Source organism: Rhinopithecus roxellana, chromosome 14 (genome assembly GCF_007565055.1).
Source record: "Rhinopithecus roxellana isolate Shanxi Qingling chromosome 14, ASM756505v1, whole genome shotgun sequence".
Classification (NCBI taxonomy): Eukaryota; Metazoa; Chordata; class Mammalia; order Primates; family Cercopithecidae; genus Rhinopithecus; species Rhinopithecus roxellana.
Genome location: NC_044562.1, coordinates 77,860,700 through 77,886,104, shown reverse-complemented (window position 1 = coordinate 77,886,104; position 25,405 = coordinate 77,860,700). Strand labels below are relative to the sequence as shown.

At 41.4% G+C, this 25,405-nt stretch overlaps 1 protein-coding gene across 1 annotated transcript in view; it reads left to right on the top strand.

The window, feature by feature from the left end:
* MYO3B (myosin IIIB) overlaps positions 1 to 25,405 on the top strand; it is a 502,779-nt gene that overhangs the window by 155,414 nt on the left and 321,960 nt on the right. The window contains exon 8 of the mRNA XM_010377618.2: positions 8,686 to 8,751. Coding sequence (XP_010375920.2) covers positions 8,686 to 8,751 — 66 coding nt within the window. The remainder of the gene's footprint in view (positions 1 to 8,685; positions 8,752 to 25,405) is intronic.

Below are 25,405 nucleotides of genomic sequence, written 5' to 3'. Positions count from 1 at the left end.
TATAAATATTATATACAATTACATTATATTTAATACATATATAGATATGTGTATTATAGTATATATACATATGCTAGTAATTCCACTAGAGATTATGTATTGTATTACATATATATACTATAATACATATATATAATATATATATTTTTTCAAATATTTTCTCTAGTGGAATTACTAGCATATGTGTATATATATATAAAGTGTATAAATATATATATTTGAAAGACAGTCTCACTTTGTCACCCAGGCTGGAGTACAGTGGCTCCATCTTGGCTCACTGCAGCCTCAATCTCCCAGGTTCAGACGATCCTCCTGCCTCAGCCTCCCAAGTAGCTGATACTACAGGCACCTGCCACCATGCCTGGCTAAGTTTTGTATTTTTAGTAGAGACAGGGTTTCGTTGTGTTGCCCAGGCTGGTTTTGAACTCCTGAACTCAAGTGATCTGCCCGCCTCAGCCTCTCAAAGTGCTAGGATTACAGGCATGAGCCACCACATTGGCCACATATGTATATTTTGAATATATCTTCGTCTGTGTCACATATGCTGGGGTTATTACCTAGGGATACCCACTACTGGAACAAGGTAGCAGATTCTTGCAAGTGGAACCCAGCAATAGGGTTTAAAGTTTGTAGCTGCTGGAATCCATCAACTCAAGGTCACTATTTACAGTGTGTTCTATGGCATTACAGTGTGTTCTATGGAGCACTATTAATAATCCTGTGGGATCATTTGCTGATTGCTTCTTCCTTGGCTGTAGCTCTGTTGCCCCCACTGCTGTGAAATTGCTCATTGAGCCACCCCCAGAAGATGCAGCAGTATATTCTCTCTTTGTATTTAATTTCTTGGAAGGATACTAAGTGTTCACTTGTCAGTGCTTTTGCCACCTAAGAAATATTTTAAAAGTTTGAAATCCCATATGACATGTGGCATATGTAAGCCATTTCAGCCTTCTTTCTAATAGTAACAAAAATAGAAACAACCTAAATGTTCACCAATACATGAATGGCTAAATATAGTTACCCATTTTGTGGAATGCCATTTAGGTATGAAAGTGATATGGATGAACTTTAAGAGGTATTACTGAATGGAAAAAATAAGTACCAGGATATTTATGTGGTGTATAATCCCATTTCTATGCTTTCAACTATATTATAAAAATTAATAATTATAAAAATTAAGGCCAGGAGCAGTGGCTCATGCCTGTAATCCCAGCACTCTGGGAGGCCAAGACAGATCACCTGAGGTTAGGAGTTCAAGACCAGCCTGGCCAACATGGTGAAACACTGTCTCTACAAAAATACAAAAATTAGCTGGGCATGATGGCAGGTGTCTATAATCCCAGCTACTTGGGAGGCTGAGACGGGAGAATCACTTGAACCTGAGAGGTAGAGGTTGCAGTGAGCCAAGATCACTCCATTGCACTCTAGCCTGGGCAAGTCAACAAGACTCTGTCTCAAAAAAAAAAAAATTAATATATCACCCAATTTATATTGTAACATCTACTTACAGCACAGAAAAACTGTGTGTGTGTGTATATATATATAAAAATAAATATATAAAATATTTATAGCAGATACTACAAATGCATGTAATAAAAGGTCTAAAAGAATACAACCCATACTGATAATGGGGAGGAGACTGGTATTAGGAGTTATAATGAGGAGGAATTTTGCTTTTTATTCTCTACATTCCAGTATTGGGGATTTTTTTTTTTTTTTTTTTTTTTTTTGATGTAGTTTCACTCTGTCGCCAGGCTGGAGTAGAGTGGCGCCATCTTGGCTCACAGCAACCTCCACCTCCCAGGTTCCAGCGATTCTTCTGCCTCAGCCTCCCGAGTAGATGGGATTACAGGCTCAGGCCACCACACCTGGCTAATTTTTATATTTTTCTTTGTTTTTTTTTTTTTTTTTTTTTTTTTAGTATGGATGGGGTTTCACTATGTTGGCCAGGCTGGTCTCGAACTCCTGACCTCAAGTGATCTGCCTGCCTTGGCCTCCCAAAGTGCTGGGATTACAGGGGTGAGCCCCCGTACCTGGCCAGGGAATGTTTTTTACACTGAGATGAATCACGTATTACAATTAAATGTAAACTTTTTTAAATAATTGATTTTGAACAGGTAAGATGTGACCTAGGGAGAAAAGCAACTTTAGGAACAGCTGGGGCAAGATACTGAGAGAGACACTGAGAGAGACACAGACACATGACTAACTATTCAACTTTATTAATGAGGTCTACCAATTGTAATCAGAATGGCAGCTCTGTTGCTGTAGTTAATACTATCAGGACAGTTAATTACACTCAAATGTCTTGCTTTTTTGCTTTTATGAGTAAGTAAATAGAATATCTTTTTAAGACATTCCTAAGTGTTTAACTGGATGTTAACAATTGTTTCTTATTTATTATGCTTCGTTCTTTCTATCTTCCTCTGTTATTCCCCTTCTCCTCCAAAACCCTCCTCCCCTAGTCAGCTGATTTATGTCCCCTCTGTGAACAGAGGTCCTGCTTTAAAATTCACAACTTTCAGGAAGCCTTTCTGAATTAACTCTGCCTCACTGAGAAATTTTTTACTCAGCGTCTCCTTGGTGAGTGTGCTTTAATGTTTGAGGGCTTCATTTTGCACCTTCTTGAGGCATTGCTTGCTAATTGGTTTTCTGTCTTTTTTTTTTTTTTTTTTGCATATATGTTCTCTTAATTCATCTTCCAAACTAATGGACTCTTCATGAGATAAAATATGGGAAAGAGTGGGGCATATGGGCATTGGAGACAGAAATACCTGAATTTAAAACCTGGTTCTTCCAATTTTTGCTGAATGTTCTTGAGAAAATTTCTTCTTTTAAGTTGCATTTTCTTCACTTGTGAAACTAGAATAATTCCTATTTATAGGGTTGTTGCAACGTTTAGTTGACTTATATGTGAGGCACTTGACATGAAGCTTTGTGGTAATAAGCACTCAACACATGATGGTTATTGGTATTCATCTCCTTCTGTCTCTGACCCACTATGTATGTGTGTATAATGGTCGTGACATCAGCTATTGTCTACAGTGAGGTTTAAATTATGATTTGTTGCTCATTTTAGTTATATATATTCAGAGACCTGGAGACATTTGGGCTTCAAAAGCAGAGGAATGAGGCTTATATTGTCAAATCCAAATCAAGTTAATATTCCTTTATTCTTCAAATCTGCTTGCTGTGAATAATTTAGTTGGAATTTGCTCATATCCGAAAGAGCTGTTCCGTATTTGTCTAATTTTATGCTACTTTGAAGACCAAGTCATATTTTGTCTTATCACCATTTCTTGGCCTACATACAACATGTATATGTTTGTATGCATTCATTTAAAAAATTTACTGAGTAGTTCTGTGCTGGGCACTATAGATACACAAGAAACATGAGTAGGAGCTTGCCAGGTGGATAAATTAGGGAGAGCATTCTAAACTGGAGGTACATCATGTGCAGTCCCTGAGGCATGAAAGAATAGGACCTGTTTTGGAGCCACAAGTACGGTGTAGCACAGTGCTCGGCATCTGGCGAGCAAGTGGTTTAAGATGAAATCAAGTAGACAGGTAGGTGATAGGAAAGACCATTTGTATATATCATGCAAAGGGGTTAACATTTTATCATTCTGGCAGTGTGCATCTGCTGAAGAATTTTGAGCAAGGAAATAACGAGGTCACATTTGTATGTTATAAAGAAATTCTAGCTACCAAGTACAAGATGGATTAGAGGGGTGTGAGGTAGAGGGAAGGAGAAAAACAAGGAGGCCACGGGAGTAGTATGGGTATGAAATGATGAGTGACTGGACTAGGATGTGAAAGAGGGGACAGGTTATGAGTAAGGGATTTAGGAAGTAGAACTGAGAAGACTTGACATTTGATTGGTATATTAGTTTTCTATTACTATCATAACAAATCACCACAAACTTAGAGGCTGAAAACAACACAAATTTATTATCTTATGGTTCTTTAAGTTAGAAGTCTGCCGTGGGTCTCAGTGGGCTAACATCAAGGTGTCAGTAGGGCTGTACTTCTTTCTTAAGCATTAGGGGAAATTTATTTTCTGGCTCATTAAGGTTATTAGCAGAGTTCATTTCCTTGCTTCTATAGAATTGAGATTCTCATTTCTTTGCTAGGTATCAGCTGAGGCCCATTTCCATCTTCCAGATGCTGCCTGCATTTCTTGGCTCATGGCCACTTCCTCCATTTTCAAAGGCAGCAATGACGGGTTAAGTCCCTTTCATATGTTGAATCTCTCCTGACTCTTCTTTTTTCTTTCTGCCTCCCTCTTCCACTTTAAAAGAGTCATGTGATTAAGTTGGGCCCATTCAGGTAATTCAAGACAACCTCCCCGTCTCCAGGACCTTTACCTTAATTACATAAATAAAGTCTCTTTGCCATATAAAGTAGAATATTAATAGGTTCTGAGGATTAGAATGTGGACATCTTTGAGGGAGCCATTATTCTGCATGCTCTAATTGGATATGGGAGAATGTAGAATCCAGGTTTCTGACTTCAACAACCAGGTGGAATGCAGCCTTAAGAAAGGAAGATGTTGTGGCCAGGCACAGTGTCTCACGCCTGTAATCCCAGCACTTTGGGAGGCCGAGGTGAGTGGATCACCTGAGGTCGGGAGGTTCGAGAGCAGCCTGACCAACATGGAGAAATCCTGTCTCTACTAAAAATACACATTAGCCGGGCATGGTGGCACATGTCTATAATCCCAGCTACTAGGGAGGCTGAGGCAGGAGAATCGCTTGAACCTGGGAGGCGGAGGTTGTGGTGGGCTGAGATCATGACATTGCACTCCAGGCTGGGCAACAAGAGTGAAGCTCCGTCTCAAAAAAAAAAAAAAAAAAAAAAAAAAGGAAGATGTTGGTTTTGAACATGGTGACCTTAAGATGTCTCTGGGAAATTAAAATGCAACCATCTAGTAAGTAGTCAGATGCACCAGCTAAAAGGCAGACAAGAAATCAAGGCATGTTAGGAAGCTGTCAACATACAGTAAGCCCTCAGTGATTTTTTTTTTTTTTTTTTTTTTTTTTTGAGACGGAGTCTCGCTCTGTCGCCTAGGCTGGAGTGCAGTGGCCGGATCTCAGCTCACTGCAAGCTCCGCCTCCCAGGTTTACACCATTCTCCTGCCTCAGCCTCCCAAGTAGCCGGGACTACAGGCGCCCGCCAACACGCCCGGCTAGTTTTTGTTTCGTTTTTTTTTTTTTTTGTATTTTTTAGTAGAGACGGGGTTTCACCGTGTTAGCCAGGATGGTCTCGATCTCCTGACCTCGTGATCCGCCCGTCTCGGCCTCCCAAAGTGCTGGGATTACAGGCTTGAGCCACCGCGCCCGGCTGGGATCGATAATGTTCTAACTGCAAAAGAGGGAGAAACACTCACAAATGAAACAAGAATAACCTACATGGTTTCCCTTCACTGGTGTTCTTTCTGGGTTGTGAGAGAATTAGAATTTATATTGCCAGTCCAAACAAAGTACTGCAAAGTCTTCAAATTCATTTGGTTTTCATTATGTACAGATAATAATCTTTCACAAGATCTTGCTTTACTGAACCAAAGCAGGATGAATTCCATGAAAGGCAGGACATTTACAGGATCAGATGAGGTTCTCTTAACCAACTTTCTATGATGCTGGGCTCCAAAGAAGATGTTTCCTTGTGTGATGGTTATGTGAAGCCATAGAGGGTTGGTGGTGACCTGGGTGAGTGGTGGTTGGCTGCCATTCTCCTCAGGCCAATAACTAAACAATACCCCCTGTGCATATTTCCTGTGGAGAAAGAGACTGAACACAGGAAGGTACATTATTCTCTATATTAAAGTGGATATCCACCATCTATTTCTCATTGAACCCTTGCCAGGTCACTCTCTGCTTATGGAAGAGAGATGCCCCTTCCCTGCTGGGCTGGCCAGTGTTGAGCCTACTAGTGTCATTTCAGTCAAATCTGTTCAATCTGTCTACAAATGACTTAGTCACGGTGAACTGCTTTGGAGGTGAATTAGGTCTATTAGACAGTAGATTGCTTAAGCAGCTCTTCTCTGTGGGACTGACCTCAGTGAGAACAGAAGGATCAGGAAACCTGAGAAGATCAAGGGAAGTGCAAATCCTGGGAAGTGCTGTAGAGATGATCTAGGATAAGTGACTCACTGAAAGACAGAGCACCAAAGCTGCCCACAGAGGTGAGCTGGCAGGGCATGTGGACGTAAAACCTCAGATAGCCACAGGCAGTAAGAACTGCTGAGCCAAACTAGGATTGAAGCTGAAGTTATGTGATGGTACTAGGGAAAGACGAAGGCATATGTTGTTGAATGGAGTGAATGAGATAAAGAGGCAGCCTCCTCCTTTGTCTCTGATCCAGGAGAAGGGGGAAAAAAATTAACTGCTATTCTTTCTGGGTCATACACAGATAACTTACTGGTTTTTGAATTATAAGATGTGAAGGGTAACTAAATTCATATGCAGAACAGATAAATTATCTCCTTCCTCTAATCATTCTTCCTCCTCACTTTATCCTTCCCTGCTGCTCTCTCTTCAGATCCAAAAGATCATATATAGTCAAGCCTCAAAGTTACTTTTTTTGGACTTACTATGCGTTTTTATGTCCCTATGTCTTGGCACATGTTGTTTTCTGAGCCTAAAATAGCTTCACTCTCCTTCTTTATCTTGAAAAATCCACTCTAATTTTCAGGAGCCAGCTCAAGTTTATCTTCTTTATAAAGTCTTTTGGGACTCCCTAGATGGAGTAAGCAGCACCTTAACTATTCTACCCACACACCATGCTTGTGCTTCTGGTATGTCACTTATCATGTTATGTTCTCATCATATGGTAGGAAAATACTTGGAAAGGTTATCTCACTGAGGATTAGACTCAGCTGCATGTACTAGTGGCTTGAAGAAAACAGAAGACTATTTCTCTCTTATAAAGGAAGATTAGGGGGAAGCAGAGTAGAGCTGGTATGGCAGCTTTGCAATGTCATCATGAATCCAGTTTTCTATCTGTTTGCTTTGTCATACTCAGCTCATAGTTTTCATTTTCAAGTTCATCTGATGTCCTCAATGGCTGCTCAAGCTCCAGCCATCATATCCATGCTCTAAAAAGAAAGAAGGGGGAAGGGGAAGAATGTCATGTCTCCCCTCTTTTAAGGAGACTTTCTGGAAATACCATATAATAATTCTGTTTATAAATCATTGACTAGAACTCGGTCACAGAACCACATCTAGCCATAAGGAACTCAAGAAATTGTGATCTTTATTATGGCAGCAGTATGCTGAATTAAAAGTTGCGCCATAAGAAATGAGAAGATGAGGCCGGGCGCGGTGGCTCAAGCCTGTAATCCCAGCACTTTGGGAGGCCGAGACGGGCGGATCACGAGGTCAGGAGATCCAGACCATCCTGGTCTACACGGTGAAACCCCGTCTCTACTAAAAAAAATACAAAAAAAACTAGCCGGGCGAGACGGCGGGCGCCTGTAGTCCCAGCTACTCGGGAGGCTGAGGCAGGAGAATGGCATAAACCCGGGAGGCGGAGCTTGCAGTGAGCTGAGATCCGGCCACTGCACTCCAGCCTGGGCGACAGAGCTAGACTCCGTCTCAAAAAAAAAAAAAAAAAAAAAAAAAAAAAAAAAAATGAGAAGATGATGTCGAGGGACAGCTTGTGGTCACATTATCTGATATATATTTATTTCTGGTAATTCCTGCTGCTTCCCATTCCTCTGCCTATTGAATCTGAGCAATCCATGGCTTTAGGAAGCAGTTGGAATCCAGGTAAAAACAAGGATCACATGTGATGGCTTTAAAATTTACAGCCATAATTCAGGTGTGCAGAACTGTCACTTTCTTCATTTTCTGAACTTGAGTTGCCCACAAGCCCCTATTTCCATGTATTGCTAAAAAAAAAGTCTCATCAATTAAAGGTAGTGTAGTCACTTGTGTTTTAAAATCAGATCTCTTTAGGGTATTCAATCAAATTCAGGGCTCTTCCCCCATCCCCCACCCCCCCCTTTTTTTTTTTTGCCCTCTCACCAGGAGGTGGTCTGGTTATCTAACGTTCTTTTTGCCATTCTCTCATTCTCTTGGACCTCCAATTATTAGGTATGGTATATGTCTGTCTCCTTCTCTACCCAGGAACTTCACAGAGTCTGGGGCATTGTTTTGACTGTTTGACTTTCTCCAGTGCTTGTTGCAGAAGTTGATATATAGGAAATAGTTAAAAATGTGACTATGAATTTATGAGTATACTTTAAATGCATCACATAATTAATTCAAATGGTACCATAATGATCTGAAAATCCTGTACAATTAAAAGTCTATTTCACTAAAACCTCTGGCACTATGTTTATAGCTTTCTTATAGCACTAATAATCCTCAGTTCTGTTATAGTAGTTTGTGCGCTTGCCTCACCCCTCATTAGTGTGTCTGCTTCTGGAAGAATGTTCCTGATCTTTGTAATTTTCACAGGTCCTGAGAAGGCCAGGGACATAGTAGGTCTTCAGTCAATGAAAATGAATGACTACAGGAATAGGGGTTGGCACTTTATAATCCACCACTAAAAAATGACTCTTATATGAGAACAAACAGATTTTATTGGAGCTATTTAGAATGATATCAATAAAAACAAGTTGATATTTTGCCTTTAATGAAACTCTTCTTTTTTAAGAAAAAATTGCTGTTGTTTTTTCAGAAATCCTCCACCGACTTTACTTCATCCAGAAAAATGGTGTGAAGAATTCAATCACTTTATTTCACAGTGAGTATTTCTTCCACTAAAAATTGCGTATCTAGCAAGGCCTTGATCAGTGATTGGAGAAATCCAGGCTGTGGAATTTACTTGGCACTAGAGGTTGTTATGCCTGTTAGCACATTGTGACTCAGGGTTTGTTTCAGTAAATGATAGAACATCCCTTTGCAAGATGTGAAAGGTAAGGCATTCCATTTGACTCTCAGTTATAATAAGTCCTTCTTATCATATGGATCACATTTATCTGAGAACCTACTTTGTCCTACGGCAAATATTGACAACTTGTCATGTTTAATGGGAAGAGATGAAACATCTAAAAATCCGATGCCCACACTGGGACTAAAGAGAAGGCAGAAGGTAGCAGCCTCCAACAGAGTTTTTGCAGTGTGAAAGCTGGGCTTGCTTTAGGATCTGTGGCTTGGGAACAAGGGTCCAGTTTCCAAGATGATTGAGGGGCAAAGTAAAATCTCAGGCCTGGGGTACCAAGGTAAGGTATCCCAGCCAAGGCTGTGAAGGTATGAGGAACAAAATGAAGGCCAAGCTGATGGTGTGACATACCTGGTAGGAGCTATGTCACTAGGCAAGAATTACTGGGACTCAGACAGGAGTAGAATCAACAGTGAAACCAACAGTGGCTCAGTGTTGGGGTCATGAGCTTTTGGACCACACCAGTCCTAAATCTGAGAAAGATACTCAGACTACTGGAGGGGGTTACAAGACCCCAAGCTAGGGGCCTGGTGAATTGTGGGGACAGGAATCTAGACCAGGCATTACCAACCGTACCAAGGCACAGGAGCTTGGAAGAAGTACTGTGGGATCTAGCATATCAAACAAGGTGTTCAGAGGTCGTGGGAGGAGAAAAGAAGTGACCAAAATGGCTGATAAACAAGAAGCGGGAAGGGTCAACACAAATTTTTCTAATTTATGCCTCTGTGCAAACTTAGCTTTCACAAAGAAGCCAGGCAATAAAGCAAAGTGGGTCTTTTGATCATCTTCCTTAATAAATCACAATACAGATCAACAATCACTTATCCATATTCCAAAATCCAAAGAGCTCCAAAAGATAAAAGTTATTTTGTAGTCGAGTCATTTAACAGCAAAACCTAACCTTACGTGAACTGATTTGGTTAACTGTGAGGCTATTTATAGTTGTTATTTATCTTACTTAATGTGAATATTCATGTGTTTGGCGGCAGATATATTTGTTTGATTGTAGTGTGCTGCCCCAGATCCTGCTGGGGCTGTTACATAATATACAGTAAATGTACCAGTTTACCTTTCTAAAATTCGATAGAATTCTGAATTCCAAAATACATTTGACTCCATGGGGTTTGTGCAAACAGCTATGAACCTGTATTTCATTTTCATTTCAAATACAGTACAGTTGAGGGTCCCTGAATTTGTTTGCTTGTCCCATCCCTCTTGAACTTTTGTTCCTCAGGAAAGGGGAGTGGAAAAGAACTCAAAGAACCCTACTAAGAAAGACTGTGTTGGAACATGACCATGAAGTTGAAGGCCAGGGGTGGAGGGTATCTTGTTGCCCCTTCAGCCCCACATTGACATTTTTGCCCTGGCTGCAGAATGCACTAGGAGCAGCCACAAGTCAAAGGTGATGGTGTCAGGCCCTGTTGAGAGGAAAAACGGATACTTGTAGGAGGAATGATGCTCACATAAGAGCAGTGGAAGAGCCACTTCCAGAGGTTTGGGACCTAAAAGACTAGGCAGAGAAAACTAAAGAGCTGAAGACACGCTGGTAGCTTGGGACCACATTTTGGACCACTCCAAGGAAAGAAATCTGGGAGCTAAGGTTCCAATGATTTTGCTGATAAAGGCTGGATCCAAAGATTTTTCCTTTTCATTTCATTGCTGCACAGAGATACTCTTGACTGACCTTGTCTAAGCTGTTGTCCTAGAAAAATCCATTACATATTCACGAATACAGCTTCCCATACCAAACTCTCCTGATGCCTCTAAAAATGTGATTAGACACAAAACTTTGGCTTATGTATTCTTTTTCAAGAGTATGTTTGTAATCATAAACTAAGCACAGTATTCCTTGGATGGATTTGAGAATAGAGGTACATAATTGATGACAGGGATTGGACTACACACAATGCAGTTGACTCTTAAACAATGCAGGGGTTAGGGGTGCTGACTACCCCCCACCTTGTGAAGTCAAACGTTGCCTATAACTTTTGACTCTCCAAAATCTTAACTACTGATAGCTTACTGTTGACTGGAAGCCGTGCCGATAACATAAACTGTTGATTAATACATATTTTATATGTTATATGTTTTATATACTGTATTCTTACAATAAAGTAAGCTAGAGAAAAGAAAATGTTATTAGGAAAGTCGTAAGGAAGAGAAATGCGTTTACTGTTCATTACTTGGAAGTGGATCATCATAAAGGTCTTCGTCCTCATCTTTTTCACATTGAATAGGCTGAGGAGGAGGAAGAAGAGGAGGGGTTGGTTCTGCTGTCTCAGCGTTAGCAGAGGTGGAAGAAAATCCACGTGTAAGTGCATCCGTGCAGTTCAAATCCATGTTGTTCAAGGGTCAACTATGCAGAAATTCCTCCCTAACACTGATGGCTCCTTATGGCAAATCCTATTATACACCAATTCAGATCTGCTATGTTTTTCCCAATTCTGAGAATTTCAGATGCACTCATTCTGAGTTGCAAAAGGTCCTGAGTACTAGAATGGAGGGCTAAACACAGAAAACAATGCCTTTGAATGTGCAAACTATCAGGAGCAAAGCAAAAAGTATCCTGTTGAAATTGCAGGGGAGGGAGAGTCTGGAAAGTTTATAATGAATCAGGAAGGCAATTAGAAATTAAGTGATTATGTGGTTTATTCCTAGTTTAAGATGGAAATATGTCATCAGTCTTCTTTTTGTTTAATGAGTTGTCTTTACAGTTTTTTATTACTGAAAAATTTTATATAATAGGTGTTCATAGATTCCTTATTCACCTCAGCCCTCCAATCCTGCTTTCCCATAACATCTTAGGTTCTTCAACCATAAATTCTTCTGCAATATTTTTGGGAATATTTCTCAAAATTGGGGACTGATTATTATATTACATATCTTTAAATAGAAGCCTGCTCACCATTCCCAAATAATATACTTTCTTTTTTTCTTTTTTTGAGACAGTCTCACTGTGTTGCTCAGGCTGGAGTGCAGTGGCATGATCTTGGCTCACTGCAACCTTGGCCTCCTGGGATCAAGTGATTCTTGTGCCTCAGCTACCCATGTAGCTGGAATTACAGCTGTGTGCCACCAGGACCAGTTAGTTTTTGTATTTTTAGCAGAGACGGGGTTTCGCCATGTTGGCCAGGTTGGTCTCAAACTACTGACCTCAAGTGATCTGCCCACCTCAGCCTCCCAAAGTGCTGGGATTATAGGTGTGAGCCACTGAGCCCAGCCCCAGATAATATCCTTTCATTTTGTAGGGGAGACTGCTGACACTAGGCTGCCCTTACTCAGCCTATCAAATGCAGTTTGACCAAATGCCATTCATTATATTTATTCAGATCTCTAATTCAATAAAAACAATGATACTCACTGGTTTTGAAATGTCTGTTTAAAGAGAGAGGCTTAGTTTGTTTTTATACTTATCTTGCTTGTATTAGGAGGCAAGGGAAAGAAAGATGGAGGATTAAGACCTTCAGATTATAAGCTTTTCATTATTGGAGAGACTGGGCTGGAGAAGATGATTATCTGGTAATTTTAGGAAAAGTTTCTTTTAACCTGAATTATACAGATAATTGCTTCAGTTCCCTTTGTAGACCAAGCCACAGTAAATCTGTTTCTCTTTAAAGAATAAATAGGACTAAAAGTTCCTTAATGGCTTTAAGACCTTTAATACTTTGTCCTCATGTGACTGCTGAACCGTAACAGAGTCGATTCAATACTCTAGGTCTTTTTTAGTCCATGCTGGTCACTGCCCACCAAAAGATTTCGTATTGACTGCTGCAGGGATCTGAACAAGCTGGTCTGGCTGCAGCCTAGTGATTATAGCTATGTAGACAGGGGACAGGGCTGTTTGTGTGTGCACGTGCATATGCGTGTAAGAGGGCCAGGGAGGTAGGAAAGCAGGAGCACTGGGGATGTGGCTTAGTGTGTTTCAGATTTATTTCCAGCCTCCTTAATTTGGAGATAGTAGGAGAGATTTTTTAAAACATCTAAAAGTCTAAAATACTTTTAGTAAACCTGTTTGGGGGTTTTAAAAGAAGCATCAGCCTGTTTGGTTCTGAACCTTTGGTTGTTAGTGATAATTGATTCATTTATATGTATTAGCCATGCATTTATCAAAGCATGATTCCTGACAGCTTAGTTATGATAAATTAAATGCAGTGTTCACATAAATTCTGCAGTGCTTTTTATCCATATGCTAGGACCCTGCTTGATGTGTTTTGTCACCTCTATAATGTGTGGTTGGCTTTGTAGAGATTTCATTATCAGCCCTTTCCCCTATGACTAAAGCTATTTGCATAACAAGTTTATCTGGTTCAAGTACCAGCCAGACTTCTGCTTTGTCAGGAGGCTCCATTCAGAAGTAGCCTTTTGATAAGATAAAAATAATTTTCGTTTTGTCAACTTCACCTTGTCAACTTCACCTAATGGATGCCACTTTTCTTTTTAAGTTCAAACTAATTTCAGGTCTTTGGAACAAACTACAAATATACTTTCCAAGTCATTAATCAGAAGGTATTTGTGAGCTATGCTTTCTCATTTTGCCTCTAAAACTTTAGGGGTTTTATTAGGAATTAAATTTAGGACCTCATCATCAGTGGCCCTTGAGCCGATTAGTGAGACAATCAAGATGGATTTCTCTTGGTCAAGGGCAGTTCCACCAACAGCATTATGGCTCCTCAGCTTTGGATTTAATAACGACTTGAACTATACGGTCACCTGCACATGAACTGTTCTTGGAGTGGTTCGCTTGGGTGGTATAAGGGAGAAAAAGTAGTATCTTTTCCTCACCTATTGTGAGGTTAATGGCTGACATTCCTATAACAAAAGACAGATTAACAAGAGAAAAGTGAAACAAATTTATTTAATGTAAGTTTTATGTGACACAGGAGCCTTCACTCAAAAACCAAGTGAAAACTACTTTTGTGGTTAGGTTTAATGAATGATGGACAGTTGTATAGAAGTATGATTGAACAAAAAAGGGGTATGATCTAATGGTAATCAACTGGGGGAAACTTAGCAAGTGCTCAGATTCTTCTCAGCCTCTCTGTGTAACATTTCTTCCTTCTGATTATAGGGCAGGTCACCCCTCACATGAGGATCTTCAAGAGAGAGGGGCTGGGAGAAGGTCAGAGGGACCTTTCTGTTTTTGTGGTTTTCTTAATTGTCTTCTGCTTAAAATACTCAGTATGCTGAGGGGCCTTATTTTGGGGTAGTGTTTCCTGAACTGCATCAGCATCTAGCATACTGGAGTGTCTATTTCTCATTTCCCAGAGTGAGCATTGTGGCTGAGTCCTGCCATTTAGTCACAAATGTTGAAGCAGCCTTTCCTATCCCTCTAAATGACATTCAAATGGGTATAGGCAGTTGCACTGAGTGTTAACAAGGTAAGATCACTCTGAGCCATAAAACTACGAAGACTAATGGTCATTTGCATATGTTTGTTCTTTAAAAATTGAAACTCAGATCTGGAACATTTGCTTTCACTGTAGGCCTGAATGCTGATAAAGCTAACCATTTTGGGGTGGTTGTTTGCTTGACATTGATTGTATTTCCCTAAAGGCAACAATTCTCAGCTCGTAGCCTTTCTCCATTTTGTGTTTCAAGGCTGCTTAATTCCGCATGGCTTTATAGTGTCAATGAACAACACAATTGCAATGATAAATATCGTAACTCAGTGATTAAGTTCCACAGACATTCTTGGCTATTTAAGTCTTGTTGGATTCTCAGGAGGCCATGCGAAGGGTTAATACTTCCTAGAGTAGAAGGATACAATAACCTTTATTTACATTACTTCACAAATTCGTAATTTTTAATTAAAATGAGCAGTGGTATCTCTAGTGACAGACTCTCTCCATTTTAGATTTATTTAGCCAATCATTAGCTATTATGATTTCTTGAATTAATTAGCATCTCTTGAGCTACAGGGAATTAATGAATTAATAAAAACTCATGGAGAAGCTCAAAATTAACACAAAAAGTAAGTTAACCCCCCCAAAATTATCCACTCTTCACTTAACATATATTGATCAATACACTTATAAATGCAACTCAAATCCTTTCTTATTTTGAAATATTGGGATTTTGTTTTTCATGAGAAGAACAAATAAAGCTATGTGTGAATTTCAAGGTTATATCTCCCTGAAGAACATCTAATTTAGATTACCTAATAGATCATCTAAAGACACCAAGGGCCTGATTTGATCTCACTTATACCCTACTTATAAAGTCAGCTGATAAAATCTGATTTTCTCATAGTGTAAACCAGGAAGCAGTTCAGTGTGACTTGAAGTTTGAAACATGGTACCCACATATACCTGGAATATTCTAGGAATATATCCTGTCTTCTTAGGAACCATGGCAACGTGAGATAAATGAAGGTTTAGCCTCATACAAAATAAGAAAAAGGCATAGTAACGTGGGTAATCTAGACTGTTGTCAACATATCCTGTTTATTTCCTGACAGATGCTGGGTTTAGATCTTGTGAGAAACCAGATCTATAGCATATGTCATAGATTTTATGTTAGTGCTTGTGGCACATCATGTTAGCTGACTTTTGTAGCTGCTGTGGATTCATTAAATTATGTCTGTACCATTTTCTCCATACTGGCTTTTCTTTCTTCTTTTAAAAAAATTACACTTGATTTTCATACTGTAAATCGAAAAGACTCTATAATTGAAATAATAGAAAGTGAGGGTGAGCGCTGCATTGTCTGTGTGTGCTTGTGCCTGGTGGTGGTGGCTCACACATTCGCCTCTCCCCAGAGTGCCACCTGGAATATCACCAGGAAGAGGCAGCTGTGGAAGAGCAGTGCTATAGCATGTGTATCCAGCTGTGTCACCTACTAGCTGTGTAATCTTGGAAAAGATATTTAACCTGTCTGACTGCAGGTCCTCAGTTGTCATATTGGGGCTGAGAGTAGTATCACTGCAAGGATTAAATTACATAATGTATATGTAGTACTTGACAAATAAGAATAATTAACATACGTAACTCTTTTTTTTGTTTTTTTGTTTTTTGATTTTTTGTTTTTGTTTTTTTTTGGGGACGGAGTCTCACTCTGTCGCCCGGGCTGGAGTGCAATGGCCGGATCTCAGCTCACTGCAAGCTCCGCCTCCCGGGTTCATGCCATTCTCCTGCCTCAGCCTCCCGAGTAGCTGGGACTACAGGCACCCGCCACCTCGCCCGGCTAGTTTTTTTGTATTTTTTAGTAGAGACGGGGTTTCACAGTGTTAGCCAGGATGGTCTCGATCTCCTGACCTCGTGATCCGCCCGTCTCGGCCTCCCAAAGTGCTGGGATTACAGGCTTGAGCCACTGCGCCCGGCCTCAACTCTTTTTGTTTGTTTGTTTTTGAGATGGAGTCATGCTCTGTTGCCAGGATAGAATGCAGTGACGCAGTCTCGGCTCACTGCAACCTCCTGGGTTCAAGCGATTCTCTTGCTTCAGCCTCCCAAGTAGCTGGGATTACAGGCATGTGCCACCACGCCTGGCTAATTTTTGTATTTTTAGTAGAGATGGGGTTTCACCACGTTGGCCAGACTGGTCTTGAATTCCTGACCTCATGATCCACCTGCCTTGGCCTCCCAAAGTGCTGGGATTACAGGCGTGAGCCACCGCACCAGGCCTATATGTAACTCTTAGGCTAGGCACTGTTCTCTACGTGTTGTATAATTTACTTAATCCTCTTAATTCTATGAAGTAGTTCTAATATTATCCTTATTTTATGGAAATTAAGGTAAAAAGAGGCCAAGAGTCCCAAGACCACAGCTAGTAAGTGGTGGAGCTGGGATTTGAACCCCAGAAAATTTGTTCCAGAGTTCACACTCAACCAGCAGTAGAGATTATTTTTATTACCCTTTGCATTTGGTCTGTGCTGCTATTCTGAAACTGTGTTTTGAAAGTGGCAATGACTTTCTCTTCTTTGACACCAATGTGCTGTTTCAATCCGTTGTCCACTATCTCTTTATTTAGACTTCAGCTCACTTACTTCCACAGTTCAGGCCTCTAACACACACACACACCAACACACACACCCACACACCCCTCCGCCCCTTCTTAATGGCAACAGCTCCCTCAACCTGAGAGAACTGGCTGCAACAGGAGTCAAGCCAGATGTGGTGGCTTACGACTGAAATCCTAGCACTTTGTGGGGCTGAGGTGAGAGGATCGCTTGAGACCAGGAGTTTGAGCCTGAGCAACAAAGTGAGACCCTGTCTCCACAAAAAATTTAAAAATTAGCCAGGCGTGGTGGTGTGTGCCTATATAGTCCCAGCTACCAAGGAGATTGAAGCGGGAGGATCCCCTGAACCACAGGAGTTTGAGGTTATAGTGAGTGAATTATGCCATTGCACTCTAGCCTAAATGATGAAGAGAGACTTTGTTTCCAAAAAAAAAAAAAAAAGATATTCGACGCAGGCTCACCTTCACTTCTTTGCTCTGCAAACAACCCTACCTTCCCCACCTGGCCTGGGGAATACCTTCTCCAACTTGAGTATCTCTCTCTGCTGTCAGCCAGCCACAGTCTTCTCCATGGGGAAGGAACAGTGGGAAGGAAAATGGATGCCTGGACTCTGGGAGGCAGAATCCATAGTGCTTGGCAACTAACTATAGGAGGAGACAGGTACCACAGAGAGGGAAGAGTTAAACGTGACTCCAGTGTTTTCAGAATGGAAACAGGGCTTTTTTGAAAATATATGTTGGAGAGATTAAGAGCACAGGATCTAAAGTCAAATTGTATTCTAGCACTGCCTATTAGATTTTTGGCCTTGAACAAGTCACTTAACTTTTCTGAGCCTCAATTTCCTCATCTGCAAAATGAGAATAATAATACTTCTATAATAATAACAGTTGGCATTAAGATCAAGTCCGTATGTGATAGAAAACCCAAAAAACAGTGGCTTTGAAGAATTAGGCTTTTATTTTTCTCTCACATGAAATCGGCTGAGAGTTAGGCCAAATATGTACTGCTGGTGTGGCAGGGCCACATGGCAGCCACCCGGGCTCCTGCCCTCAAGCTGCCCCACTAAATATGATTTCCATTCCTGTGGAACCTCATGGGCCAAGATGGCTGCTGGAGCTCTGACATTCACATATGTATTTTAGCTAGAAAGAGAGAAAAATGCAAGTCTCCTTACCTTAAGACTCTCTGGGCTGGGTGTGGTGGCTCACGCCTATAATCTTAGCACTTTGGGAGACCAAGGCGGGCGGATCACAAGGTCAGGGGTTCAAGACCAGCCTGGCCAACATGTGAAACCCCGTCTCTACTAAAAATACAAAAAATTAGCCAGATATGGTGGTGGGCACCTGTAATCCCAGCTACTCGGGAGGCTGAGGCAGGAGAATTGCTTGAATCCAGGAGGCAGAGGTTGCAGTGAGCCGAGATCACACCACTGCACTCTAGCCTGGGTGGCAGAGAAAGACTCCATCTCAGGGGCAGTGGTGGGGAGGCTCTCTGGCAGTTTCACACAATATATCGTTAGCTACAACTTTATCATATGGCCACACCTAGCTGCAAAGGAAGCTAAGAAATACAGTTCTCTGACTGGGCAGCAGTGGACCCAGGTCACTAATGGGGCTCTATCCCTAAGTAAAGGGGAGAGTGTATGGACAGGAAGCAGTCTGCATCACGCTACTTTATAGGGTGACTGAAAATTAAGTGAGATACAGAGTGAAAGCCCAGCAAATACTAGTGATGAGTATATTATTATCAAATGAATAGTATCAAATGACAGTGATGAATACTATAACTCACAATAGTAATGCTATCCAAAGAAATGTACGAGTCAGGGAGGGAAACTATAGGGCCCAGAGTGGGATGAATCACGACAGAGAGGATCTTGAGGAGTAGCTGTCAGGATCCCTCTGAACCCCAGGGCTGATGTGTGGCCTGTGGGGAGCGATAAGGAAAGTAAGGACAAGGTGGGAGCAGTACGGTGGCCGTGTTGGCACCTTTCCAGGTCTTCTCCTAAGAGCTGTGATGTCTTTCTGGTTCAGTGCAAAACTCCCAGCTTCCTGCCTGCTCTTCCATTCTCTGCTGCTTCTGTTATGGTGCTTCCACAGGCTCCGGTGCAGAAGGAAATCTGGCTCTGGGTCAGTTAGAATTTTAATTAAAAATGGAAATGCAGGCTCATGTCACCAGTACTACATTCTTTCAGCCCAGTGATGATTTCTGGCAGGGATAAAAATAACAGACATAGCCCTTTGGCACTAATGAAGAAAGGGGTGTATGTGTGGGTGTGTTTTAATGAATTAAAAATTTATAACAGAAAATTTAGATACACGAAGTCATCATAGATTCTCTTGGTCTTATGTGCTTTTGGGCATATGTGCGGCTTCCACTGCCTTCTTAGTATTTTAATTCAGAACTTTCTAGGGTCATCACATGCATAATATTTAGCTGTCATACCAGGTTAGTGAATGGAGGGGAAATCTCATAATTTATTTTTAGTGTGAAGGGCTATTTAATGATTTTTTGAAAGAATAATTTTATTTAAAAGCCCATATTTTAGTGAATAATGAGAATTTTTGCCTTTAAAAGAGGCTCAAAGGTGGAACCCTGAGGCTCAAGCAGTGCTTCATACACATGTACAGAAAGCCTGGCTTCAATCCCCCATGTCATGGATCGAATTGTGTCCCCTCAAAATTCCTATGTTGAGGTTCTAATCCTCAGTATCTCAAATGGTGTCATTACAGATGTAACTAGTTAAGATGAGGTCATACTGGAGTAGGATAGGCCCTACTCTAGTATGACTGGCGTGTTTTAAAATGGGGCAATGTCTACACAGACACACAGATAAGATATGTGAAGACTGGAGTTATGCTGTCTTAGGCCAAGAACTACCAGCAACTGGAGAGAAACCCGGAACAGATTCTTCCCTAGTACTTGCAGAGTGAGAGTAGCCCTGCCGACATCTTGATCTTGGAATTCTATCCCTCAGACTGGAGACAACCAATGTCTGTTGTTTAAGTCCCTCGATTTGTGATACTTTATTACAGCAGCCCTAGGAAATTAATACACTCCATGACTGGGTAGTTACAGGACCTTAAGGCATTTGATCTTCCAAGACTTTGTTTCCTAAGCTGTGGGATAGTAATATCCACCCATCTACCAGTGAGGATCACATGTACCCTTGAGTATTGTAGAGCAAGCTTGTCCAATCCTGAGCCCACTTTCCTCATGTGGCCCAGGATGGCTTTGAATGTGGCCCAACACAAATGTGTAAACTTTCTTAAAACATTATGAGATTTTGTTTTGTGACTTTTTAAAGCTCATTAGCTATTGTTAGTGTTCGTGTATTTTATGTGTGGTAGAAGACAATTCTTCTTCCAGTATGGTCCAGGGAAGGCAAAAGATTGGACACCCCTATTGTACAGCATCACTACAATGTCAAGTATTAATAGGACACCATAAAACCATCACTACAATGTCAAGTATTAGTATGAAACCATAAAACCATAGTGTATTTTCTTCCCTCGCTACCTTCCTTTTTCTCTCTTTCATGTTATTTTTTGTTTAAATATGTATCATAAGGGTTATGTTAAATTCCTCCTCCTGAACCAACTGCACAGTAGTAAAAGTGGGGAATTTCTGTAATCGTCAATGATTTGCTGGCCTTCATAGAGGACTTCAGGAACTAAATATGTACTGTACATTAAGATTTCTTGGTAACAAGTATCTCTCCATAAGGAACAAATTATAGAATGAGATGGCCAATTAGTGTCATCTTGCATCCCAGCACTGACCAACTGATCGCCTCCCTGCAATGCTGTGTTAAGGAGGATTCTGACACTGCATCTAGGATGGAGCATCATAATCACTTAGTGATATTTGCTATGGGTCTGAACTGGAGTAGTTGTAGCTCATACCTTTGTGGACCTACACTTTACATTTCTTTTTAATGATGACCAAGTTCTTTGTTATGTGAAAATGTGAAAATGTTTATTCATGGCAAAATTCGTTTAGCCAAAGAAAGCAAATTGGCATACATTCAATTAAATCAGCTGTAGCCTAAAAATACCTGAGAGCTAAAATAAAAGTAGTTGAATAAATTTGGAGTTGTCTGTGTGAGGAGTACAGATAATAATATTAACAGTAAGATTTATTTAAAGCTTACTGTCAGATGTTGTACATCTGACATGGTGAAATGCACTTTACTTGCATGATTTCAATGAATCCTCACTGCTGCCATATGAAGTAGGTTACTACTCACATGGGAAGCTGAGCCTCTTATAAATTAAGTGATGGGGGGTGGGCGCGGTGGCTCACGCCTGTAATCCCAGCACTTCGGGAGGCTGAGGCAATTGGATCACTTGAGGTCAGGAGTTCCAGACCAGCCTGGCCAACACAGTGAAACCCTATCTCTACTGAAAATACAAAACTTAGCCAGATGTAGTGGCATGTGCCTGTAATTCTAGCTACTTGGGAGGCTGAGGCATGAGAATCGCTTGAACCCAGGAGGTGGAGGTTCCACTGCATTCCAGCCTGGGTGATGGAGTGAGACTGTCTTGAAAAAAAAAGCCGGGCGCAGTGGCTCAAGCCTATAATCCCAGCACTTTGGGAGGCTGAGATGGGTGGATCACGAGATCAGGAGATCGAGACCATCCTGGCTAACACGGTGAAACCCCATCTCTACTAAAAAATACTAAAAAACTAGCCGGGGAGGTGGCGGGCGCCTGTAGTCCCAGCTACTCGGGAGGATGAGGCAGGAGAATGGCGTAAACCCGGGAGGCGGAGCTTGCAGTGAGCTGAGATCTGGCCACTGCACTCCAGCCCGGGTGACATAGTAAGACTCCATCTCAAAAACAAAAAAAGAAAAAAAAAAGAAAAAGGAAATAAATCAAGTGATGGGTTTTAGGCCTCACAGCTGGCAGAGCTATCATTTAACACCAGGTCTGTGACATATTTCAATATCTGCTCTGACGCTCATGATGCTAGAGTGTGCATGCATGAATATGTGTGTTTGAGGTGAAATTCACATAAAATATTAACTGTCTTAAAGTGGACAATTCAGTGGTATTTAGTACATTCACAATGTGTGCAACCACCACTTTGATCTACTTCCACAATGTTTTCATCACGCCGCAAACAAACTCCACATCCATTAAACGGCTATTCCTCATTTCCTTCTCCCCTCCAGCCCCTGACAAACAGCAATCTGCTAGATTTACCTATTTTGGATATTTCATATAAATGGAATCATACAGTAGGTGACTCCCTTTTCATAGTGTAATGTTTTTGGCCGGGTGCAATGGTGCACACCTAGCACTTTGGGAGGCCAAGGTGGGCGGATCATTTGAGCCCCAGAGTTTGAGACCAGCCTGGGCAACATAGCAAAACACTGTCTCTGTGAAAAAATTAAAATAGAGCAAAATATAATGTTTTTGAAGTTCATCCATGTATCAGTATCATGTATCGTTATTTCGTTCCTCTTTATGGCTAGATAATATTGTGTTGTTGTTGTTGTTTTGAGACAAAGTCTCGTATTGTTGTTGTTTTGAGACAGAGTCTCACTCTGCCACCCAGGCCGGAGTGCAATGGCGCAATCTCGGCTCACTGCAACCTCTGCCTCCCGGGTTCAAGCAATTCTCCTGCCTCAGCCTCCTGAGTAGCAGCCTCCTGCTACTACACCCGGCTATTTTTTGTATGTTTAGTAGAGATGAGGTTTCACCATGTTGGCCAGACTGGTCTCGAACTGCTGACCTCAGGTGATCCTCCCACCTGGGCCTCCCAAAGTGCTGGGATTACAGGTGTGAGCCACCATACCCAGCCCATATTGTGTATATTTTGAGGCAGAATATCAGCATCCTGTGTACCTCCTTCACCTGGAAATGTGAAGAAAATCCAAGTCTGGCTACTCAGACACCTCCTCCATTTCCCCCTGTCATTCTCACATGGTGCCATGGATGACCAGACTGCTAAAATATCAGGTGCTCTCCCTCTCCCTGAACATGGAGTGTTTGGACGTGGTCTTCTGCCCGCCTGATGCAGGAGGCCAAAGCACCCACAGGCTCTAGATGTAGGAGAGCTGGCTATAGCTTAGCATATGTGCTTTCCCTAATCCACTTCTAGTAGTAGTTTTGTTATCTGGCTTTTTCTGGCTACCCAGAACATTCCATCTTATAGGGGCTGGGTGTTTCTGGGTGATGATTCAGATCTCTGCTCCAACTAGAGCAGCAGCTTTCATAATACTCTCCCTGGATCTCACCACAATTTATCCTGCACAAAACAGTCAATGTGATCTTTCTGAATCCCTAAACCGATCAAGTCATGCCCTACTCATAATTATTCTGTGGCTTCCCAGTGCTTATAGGGTGCACTAAAAGTCTTTAACACACAACGTCATAAAGGATCTGCCCCTTTCTATGCAATATCATTCTCTCCTCCAAACTCCCTGCACATTCTAGAAAAATTGAACAAGCAACGCTTCCCCTGACTGCCCCAGGAGGACTCAGAGGCCCCTTCCTTCACGTGTTTATGTCAGCGTTGTGCCTTTTACAGAACTTTATAATAATGAGGGGAGAGGGAGCATGTCAAGCCATACTGGAATTATTTGTTTCCACGTCTGTCTCCCCACTCAAACTGTAGATTCCTTGAGAGCAGAGAATGTATCTTTACTGCTTCATATCCCCAATACCTAGCACAGTTCCTAGAACATGGCAGGAACTCAGTAAATATCCGTTCCTTCTGAAGAACCATGAATTCTTTAGAGGAAGTGATACTCTTAAAATTATACACCCCATGGCTGGGTGCGGTGGCTCATGCCTGTAATCTCAGCACTTTGGGAGGCTGAGGTGGGTAGATCACTTGATGTCAGGAGTTTGAGACCAGCCTGGCCAACATGGTGAAATCCTATCTTTACTGAAAATACAAAAATTAGCCGGGCATGGTAGTGGGCGCCTGTAATCCCAGCTACTCGGGAGGCTGAGGCAGGAGATCACTGGAACCCAGGAGGTGGAGGTTGCAGTGAGCTGAGATTGTACCACTGCACTCCAGCCTGGGCAACAGAGTGAGACCCTGTCTCAAACAAAAAAAGAAAAAAAGAAAGAAAAAAATTATTCACGTCATATAATGGACCTAGTTAGAAGTTGGATGTTAGAACTCATGATCTTTGGACAATCTCTTCTAATGATAAACACAATGCTAAAGAAGAGAATAAGGGGTGGTAAAAGTGGTCAGGTACACCTTCCTCTCCCAATATATACACACTATCCCAGAACAAAACTGAACATTTTTTTTTTCCTTTGAGACAGTGTCTCGCTCTGTTGCCCAGGCTGGAGTGCAGTGTGGCGATCTCGGCTCATTGCAGTCTCCACCTCGCAGGGTCAAGCAGTCTTCCTACCTCAGCCTCCCAAGTAGCTAGGATTGCAAGCACATGCACACCCAGCTAATTTTCTGTATTTTTAGTAGAGACTGGGTTTTGCCATGTTGCTCAGGCTGGTCTCCAACTTGTGGGCTCAAGTGATCCGCCCGCCTTGACCTCCCAAAAACCAAAATTTTAACTGTAAGAAGAAACTTGATGTGGACTGTTAAATTGATAGCTGTGTGGTTAGCTGTGATTCTTTTCTGGTTGCATTGAATGCATGAAAATAATGTCAAAACGAATCTTCCTTGGCAATCTTAGTGGTTATTCCTCTCCAAAAACTTCTGCGCATTCCTCTTCATCTCTACCTTCCCTTATTTCCCACCACCAGCTCCTTCATCACGTGGTTTAGAATTCCACAGAAAGGCTGAAGAGAAGCCACTTCTGAACTCTGGATTACAAGAAACATCACCATTTGAAGGCTGCCTTAGGGAAATATGCAGAGATGATGGATAAAACTTGAGATGTGGAAAAGTTCAAGGCCTATGAATACAACTTTACTTCCTCACTGTAAAGTAAAATTAGGTTAAAATCAAGGTGTTGGCAGGGGAAAAAAGATTAGGGGCACATCTCACAGATGTTAATTTTGGTCATGTACGTTAATATCTTAATACCTTAATATGATACATACATTAATAGCTTAATGGGTTCACACTAATAGATCTTACTAAAGAAAATGATTTAGGATGGCAGTAAGCAATAGAAATGATTGGATAAATTTGAATTTGAAGGATTTTTGCCTTTAGATGTTTCCATGGAAGATATTTTCTGTAAAGGTGATGCCTTAAGTTTATACTTTTCCAAACACATGATATTGATAGGCCACATATATAAAGAAAAGGCCAAAAACATATTATGAAGGAAGGAAAGGAGAAAAGAAAAAAGAGAGGAAAGAAGAAGGAAGGCAGGGAGGAAAGGAAGGCAGGGAGGGAGGGAGGGAGGAAGGAAGGCAGGCAGGCAGGCAGTTATATTCAGAATGTTCATTGTGATGGATGAGAATGGAACAAAAACATGAAGTGCTCAGCTGGGCTGAAGTCACAGGTCTGTAGGTGTCAAGAGCAGTGGTGGCTCCTGTGGGTAAAAAGACTAACAGGGCCCCAAAC